The 8229-nt window shown below is 37.9% G+C and overlaps 2 protein-coding genes across 2 annotated transcripts in view; both read right to left on the reverse strand.

Moving 5' to 3' along the window:
- Positions 1-6695, reverse strand: part of LOC136806051 (membrane protein FAM174-like) — a 420508-nt gene extending 413813 nt beyond the window's left edge. The window contains exon 1 of the mRNA XM_067062624.1: positions 6657-6695. The gene's annotated coding sequence lies outside the window, so the exon portion shown is untranslated. The remainder of the gene's footprint in view (positions 1-6656) is intronic.
- LOC136806056 (craniofacial development protein 2-like) lies at positions 5155-6246 on the reverse strand. The gene has a single exon (XM_067062628.1). The coding sequence runs from the start codon at positions 6244-6246 to the stop codon at positions 5155-5157; it is 1092 nt and encodes a 363-aa protein (XP_066918729.1).
- Positions 6696-8229: the final 1534 nt, after the last annotated feature.

Raw genomic sequence — 8229 nt, forward strand, 5'->3', positions numbered from 1 at the left:
CTTTGTTTCCAGGCTTTCTTTGATTTCTTTTGTAAGAACGTTGACGTCATTTGATTTCAGTTGGGAGATTTCTTCATTTTGAACTTTCATGATGTTTTCACATGCTTTAATTTTCTTAAAGTCCTTAAAAAAGGCAGGGCTGTCGGATTTAGGACCACTCACGGTAATGCTCCACCACAAAATATAGAAAGTATTTGTTTATGTTACGAATGGCGCCCGTCAAATGCTATCCACTTCACCCCGAAACGAGTGACTCGATTTTCTTGTATTCGATTGAAGATTGTTCCTCGTAGAAGAAACTTTTGAAAATGAAATTTTCTAAACTCGCGAATCAGACCCCACTCGGTATAATTAGGTATATAGTATGTCTCGTCTGGAAGAGGCAATTTGCCCAAAACCTTCCAATTCTATCCGATTGATTCACCCCGTCCTACGGTAAGCCCTGAATACTAATGTATCAACTATATACTAACGAACAAAACTTGATTTACAAGCGGGAATATCTAATCAAACGACGTTCAACTTGATTTTCTTTATGATGAACCATATAGATGAACCCATAGTCTGCGGTCGGGTTACATTTTTTTATTTTTGCCTTATCTCCATTATTTTTTAAATGTAAGCTGAGCATATCATCAAGCCGTAGCAAAATTAAAGATGTCTGACAAAGCAACGATGACATTTCGCTAAATGCTCAGAGCGCGACGGCCCATTTTCCCTTTCCTATCTTTCACCTTACCTGTTTATTCTACTTTCTGAGACTTAGTTTCTCATTTCTGACTAAGTTTGCATACCTGTCAATCATTTTTCCATCAATTTCGACTAGTCTAATTTTCGCACCGAGTGGGATTCGAACCACCACCAAAGAAAGACCTTCCGATTCGGAAACCAGCGCTCTATCCGTTGAGCTATCACCGCACAGCAATTTCACGCAATTCATAACATATTATACCAAACTGGCAAAAGACGGGGGTAATGTTATTATAATATGGGTAAAAGTACCCCTTTTTTAAACCTGACTGAAATTCGAGCCGTTACTAGCAACCCTGCGGGGCCCAAGGCGTCGAGTGTTAGCGGGATTCGCCAAGGCGTATGTTTGTAACGATCTTTTTCGAATACGTTCAAACTAGAAATTGAAAATACAATCTAGTTTAAAAATTGAAATTTGAAATCTATAAAATTTGATGAAAATTTTGACTAAAATTGAATTGAGTGGCACACTGAAAATGACGCTTGAAATCGAAAATCGTCAGAAAGGGGACTGAAAATGTGCATACTTTGGTCTTAAGACTATATTGAGAACTATGAATCTAAGAAAAGCCTGGAATGTATGCACAGAGGAACACCAGGTAAGAAAAAATATGAAATTTGATTTGAAAAAATATAATATAAAAATTTCTCACCAATTGCTCAAGTGAAAGTCCCTGTTTGAGCAGAAGAATAGATTGTAAAAATATCCAAATGTAGTTGCTTGAGTGATGAAGTAAAAAATCGGTCAAAAATTGACTCTGCAAATTTCACTCACCCGTCTCATAGAAGGTTTGTCATTGAATCGAAACAATTTGAACGCAAAATGAGCTAGGAGAATTCCCTAATGTAAAATAATTAAAAATAATTAATCTAAAAGATATCAAGAACGCTCATTAGACGTCATTAAGACTAATTTCATGACTTTGAAGTCATTAGTTCACTTAACAGTCGAGTATGCACCCGGCACAGTGACAAGCCCGTTACTAGCACCCTACCCTACCCCCAATACCCCCGTCACGAATGACGGATAGGAAAAATTATCGGGGAAAAAAATTGCTCGTCGCGCTCTGAGCAATCAGCGAAATCTCAACGATGGAAGTGAAGGAGAAAATTTAAAATTTCAACAATTTTTGATAATTTAAAAACATTGACGTTAAGACGTGGGTGTAGGGCCTAGGGAGGTTTCAAGTTTAGGGATCCTCGACAAAAAACTTTCGAATTTTTTATCGGCATTGGGCTGATAAGGGGGTGGGGGGTCCAACTACATACCGATAAAAAAACAAGTATTGGGACGGAAATCTTTTCAGCCAATTTCTTTCTGATTTCGTCCACAAACTCCACTGAAAGCATACAATTTCACTTGCTTTCACCTTCGCGCACAAATTTGCAACTTTAAAAGTACAGTTTTGAATTAGCTTTGATGAAAAAACTCTTTTTTCATTGGCCAGCGTGTTGCAGTTTCCTTCGAAATGTTGTGACTTTATCGCGTCATTTTAACTTTCGTTTTGATTAACAATATCAATGCGGGTATGAACAAACTCAATGTTGGTGCAAAAGAGACAAAAATTCAATGATGACGGGTGGGAAGGCGAGATCAACGCGATGGCGGACATGATTGGAGAAAATTATGTTTTCGAAGATGTAAAAGTTGATTTCTAAAAATTTGGGCCGATAAGAGCAAGGGGGGAGGGGGTCTGAAGCTTATCGGCCCAATGCCGATAAAAAATTTGAAAGTTTTTTGTCGAAGACCCCTTAGCGTCAATTTCCAGACGATGTCAATCAAACGGACAGTTAGTCACACTAGCGTCCCGCAAAAATGCGTATCAAAGATTAATGTTGCGAAAGCGCTATATCGTTTACTTGACTCTTAAGCAAAAAAATGCGCCGCAAAACTTCTAAAGGGATTCATGAAAAATAACCCGGCGCTTTTTAATGAAATTAACATTTTCAAAAACTTTGAGAAATTGCCTAAAATTTGAGCCATAGATGAAAAAATTTGAGCCAAGCCAACCTTGAAAACTAATTTGAAGATCAACTTCCCAAGAAAAAGATCTACGGGGGAGACGGAACCCACCTACAATCTTCTGTGAAATATATTGAGACTTCCGGTTATTTTGACGTTTTTCAAGATTTAAAGTTCGGGCGAAAAAGGCGATTTTAGGCTATCTCTTTAATTTAATCGAATATTTCAATTTGAGAGGGGTTGACAGACTTCCAGGCTATATTCTGAGCCTTACTGGACCATTTTTGAACTTTTGGATCCTCAGATCCTAAGGTCCTAAGTCTTAAGTCTAGCGTTAAAACTCAGAGTTAAAACTCTAAACTTCAAACCTACTTTAGAGCACTTATAAATCGATTGTGGTTTTAAAACTTCCTGGGGAATTTCCCATTTGTCTCATATATTTCGAGAAAGATTGTAGATCCGCGCACCGCCGGATAGGCTATTTCCCGGAAATCTTGCCGGACCTCAAACAATGACCCATTTACATGTGCGGGATTATTTTTACTTTAGCGTATAAACAAGGCCTTAAAAATCAAAGCGCTGTCTCGGGAATTGAATGACAAAATTTGGTTGGTTGATATTTGGCTGCTGCACCTTCGCAATCTGTCATTTTGTCTCATTTTAAGTTTTCAAGTTTTAATTGATTGTCTTGGGATCTTGAACTTGATTCAGGTAACTCTCATCCTTGTTGTTGAGATATATATAAATTTTTACTATTTCCTATTCCTAGGTTAAAATAGTGCCCGAAGCGATCTGGATAGGATAACCTCGGGCAGAAATTCTTGACAAAATATCATTGCTAACAAAATCATTTTTGAGCATAGTTGCAGAAACCATCAACAGTCATGTTGGAATCATTAGCAACATTTTCAAGCAGAGATTTCATTTGCCTTCCTTTTTTGCTATAAGCATTATCGTTAAAAGTTAGCATTTTCGAGCTTCTTCCAATATCCATGCGTAAGATATGGGCCATATAATTACGTTGTTGCAATTTGATAAACTCACTAACATCTTTCACATGACATATTGCACGGAGTCGATTATTGCTAATGAGCATACGATAATCGTTGTTTTTCTCGTCGACATGTTTCTGGCCATTACGTACCATTCTGCGCAGAAACTTTCTGTACGTTGTATCGAGGCGATCTTGTTGGGCTTGCGATAGGTTCCAATTTTGGCACGAATAAGTGAGCCTGCTGCGTACATAGCTGTTGAGGAATTTGATTCGTGTCTTGAGATTTATCCCAAAGTTCTGTAAAAGATTGGATAATTCTGAGAATTTGGACGTGGCTAGCATGATTCGGTGGTTGATTTCAGTATTTCCTGTATTAGGTTCTTCACAATTGATCATACTTCCGAGATACTTGAATTCACGAACATTTTTAAGTGTGGTATTATCGATTGAGATAATGGATTTTGGGTATTCATCATCAGCAAAGTTGTGGTTAAGGATCATTGTTTCTGTTTTACCTTTGTTTATGGTCAACCCGAATCTATTAAATGTCGAATTTAAAAGATCTGCTGCTGAATCCAGACTGCGGAGATTTGTTAAGAATAGCACAATGTCATCCGCATAACCACACCATGGGAGTATCGCATTTCCATTTAATTTAATGTTACGATTTCTCAATTGATAACGCTGATTGCGTTTGATACTTCGGGGGTTAATTCGATACTTGTGTTCGAAGAAATCTATATCGGTTGCTTTCTCCATAAAGAACACGCATTACATAATCGATAAAGAGGTTAAATAAAAAAGGACTTTCAGGTCCTCCTTGTCTAACGCCTGACGAAGTTTTGAAGGATACATTTGCGTCATCAAAGGTTAATGAGGTGTTCGAATGGACAGCATAATCTTAGTAGAATTTCGGGATGTGATCAAAAGCAAGGGACGCTCTTAATTTCTCTGTCGTAGAACTCATTTGTCGTCTGCGAATTTTCGTACCATCAATTTGCACACGGTAGAGCCGATACTCAAACCACGGTATTTTTTTGAGGGTCTTCTTCTCTCTTTACCCTTCCATCCTTTACCTTTCCATAAGGTTTGTAGACGGGAATTTCCCCATGCAGAGGGCACATCAATATCATTCCAAAGTCTATTGGACATTCTATGAATAACTTGGAGCATTATGGGGTGCGACAATTTATTTAATAAGTCGGGTTGGACATCGTTTGAGGCTTTGTTTGATTTGAGTTTCTTCAATTGTAGATCGATTTCGTCCAAATTCGGTGGTTCGTCATTTATTTGTATTGATTGGGATATACGTTGTAATTCAGGGATAAATCGCGGTAAGTTGTTGTTTAATTCTTCAGGAGTGTATGATTTCGATGGGTCTAACGGATTAAAATGTGATTGAAAGTGTTTAAGTAAGTTCTCAGTTGGGCATGCGCTGGAGATCGGTTTAAGAGTAGAAGATTGCCTTTTTAGCACGTTGGAACAGCTTTTGTAATTTGCGATTAATTGCGAGATCGTTGATTTTATCGGCTTCGGCTTTAAAGTGTTGATTCTTAAGATATCGTGCTCTGAGTCGGATTTTCTTCCTTGCTTTGGAAAGTATTGCTTTGTCTGCATTTTTAGCAATCAAAGAGTTTTTATGCTCAAACAAATCTTTTAATTTTTGGTCATTATGCCATGGAGGGGTTGTCACAGGATTAACAAGTTTAGGTATTTCATTCTCAGCTGCTTGATTTATGGATTCGACGATATGCTGATGCGTAGTACTGTTTGTTGCATCATCCAGTGGTTTGGAGTTAAGATTGGTTATTGTAGATTGCAAAAAGTTAAGTTGAAGATTTTCGTCGTTATTAAAAGTAGCTAGATCAAGATTTTTAGCTTTCTTTTTGACAGTTCTTTTACGGTATCTGGCTTTTTTTGTAAGTGGAGTGTTCATGGTTGCAATTACTAATCTATGATCACTATCGAAATCAAAGCTTCTGTATACTCTACAGTTCAAGCAGTATTGTCGTAGCCAACTGTCAGTAAGTATGAAGTCATAAACTTTTTCGGTAACACCATCTGCAGAGTACCACGTAACACGGCGACATCGTTTATGATGGAACCAAGTATTTAAGACTGATAAGCGACATGTATCAAATAGTTCATGAAAACGTTCACCATTATTATTAACTTCAAGATTGTTGATTATCGAGTTTTCACGGAGAGAAGAGTTAGACCAAGAAGCAGAAGTCGTTGCGTTGAAGTCACCGGCACAAACAATTTTTTGATTTGGTGCTAAATTCGATATCTCATTTTTCAGTTGACGGTAAAAAGTGTTTTTCATCGATTCACTATCTCCTTCTGTAGGGGCATACGCATTAACAATTTTCAGCGAACATCCATAAACGATAACGTCCATGGAGATAATTCTTGCACTTATATATTTGATATCTTTAATGTCGATACCAGGGTCAATTTTGACGGCTATTCCTACGCCATGTATCCTTTTTGATATGTGACCTTTCCAATATATTTCATATTTGGTGGTTTTTTTCATTTATTACACTCGGTATAGTGGCTGAACCTGTGGATAAACGTCTCAGTTCTTGAATTGCACATATGCTGAGGTTTGCTTTGTTGATTTCGTTAATAATGTGGTTAAGTTTAATATCGTCTCTGCCAGTTCGAACATTGATAGTCCCAATTTTCCATTTATGGTTTGCAACCATACTTATTGATTTATCAGTGAGAAGATTTGTCAAGAATCGATCAACCAGGGATTTAAGAACGTGTATGGTTAGGACCTCGTCCCGAGACAAATAATCATCATTCCAACATCAAGTTGTCCATACGGGTTCACCGCTTTTTACGGGTTTAAAACCGCTTTTTACGGGTTTACCACTTTTGATGATTCTTTGGATCTATAAGAACAATGGTGGCCGTGCCCAGAAGGCATACAGGGACCACCTTATTCACTAATTCTTAATGGAGTGAATTTTTTTATCTATGTATCATGTAGATGACTGATGTTGTTTTTTCTGAAAGCTAGATGTCCTAGTGTGACTAACTGACGGAATCGAACAAAAATTCCAATCGAATCAATCGAACGCAATCGAACGCAATCGAATGATTGCAATTCGATTGCCAAACGCAATCGAATATCAATCGAACGTAAAATTCTGGGTAAAATTCGATTGATTTGATTGATATTCCAGACCCCCGCGCTCGATAGGATCGATCATCGGAACGGCTCGATGACGGATCGATATGTGATCGATGGATTACTTATCGATCCGGATAGGAGATCGATGGAAGATTCAGCCATTAAAAAGTCTTGAGTATCGATCCTTCGTTGATCCATTATCGAGCTAGTATTTCAATCGAGTATATCGATTCGTCATCGATCGTTAATCGATTCGTCATCGATCGTTAATCGATTCGTCATCGTCATCGATCATTAATCGATTATGCATCGATTATAAATCGATTATGCATCGATGACGAATCGATTAACGATCGATGACGAATCGATTAACGATCGATGACGAATCGATATACTCGATAGAGTCGATAGGGTCGATAAAAGATTGATGATAGATCGATGATAGATCGATAACTAATCATAAGCTTAAAAAAATCTTGAGTATCGATCCTCTATCGATCTCCTATCCGGATCGATAAGTAATCCATCGATCACATATCGATCCGTCATCGAGCCGTTCCGATGATCGATCCTATCGAGCGCGGGGGTCTGGGATATTCGATTACGTTCGATTGATGTTCAATCTGTCAATTACGTTCGACTGCATTCGACAGGTGGTCGATTAAATTAGATTCCAATTTACCTCAATTCCTTTCAATTTCGAGCGCTTCTTATTAGGGAGGTTAAGTATCGATACGATAGATAAATCAACGCAACCAACGGGCTTTGACACACAACCTGCAGTAAACATGTGGGCCTGCATGATCTGCATTTTCTAGAATATCCAGGCTAAAATCATCTCGTTTAACTCTGCAAATGTTGAACGAGAATCAACGTTAATCTACAGAATCAATTAGTCGAACCAGTCGAATGCATAAGCCAACCAAACGTAGTCGAATCAATCGAATCAAGCGAATACATTAGTCAATCGAACGCAATCGAATCAATCGAATCAATCGAATCCAGGCACTAATCGATCGCAATCGAATCAATCGAAAAAATTGCGGTAATCTTAGATTGGCATTTGATTGCGTTCGGCAATCGAATTTCAATCATTCGATTGCGTTCGATTGCGTTCAATTGATTCGGCGTTCGATTCGTTCGATTGACATCGTCTGGCAATTTGACGTTAGTCGTGGGAAGAATCAATATGTGAGTGACCCCTAATAGCAATACGTCTTTTTTAAGTCAAAATTATACTATTAGCTTAAAACGTTGGTTAAAATTGCAGTTTCATTTGAAAATTTCCCCAATTTTCAAAAAACTTCCTGACACAAATTTCCTTGTTTACCCGAATTTTTAGAAATTGGACTTAGCTAATTGGAATATGGAAGGCTA

This window comes from Clytia hemisphaerica, unplaced genomic scaffold (assembly GCF_902728285.1).
Source record: "Clytia hemisphaerica strain Z4C2 unplaced genomic scaffold, Clytia hemisphaerica genome assembly, whole genome shotgun sequence".
Lineage (NCBI taxonomy): Eukaryota > Metazoa > Cnidaria > Hydrozoa > Leptothecata > Clytiidae > Clytia > Clytia hemisphaerica.

What these genes read in the sequence shown, in the direction of transcription:
- LOC136806056 (XM_067062628.1), bottom strand. Translation starts at nt 6,246, where the DNA reads ATGAAAAAAACCACCAAATATGAAATATATTGGAAAGGTCACATATCA.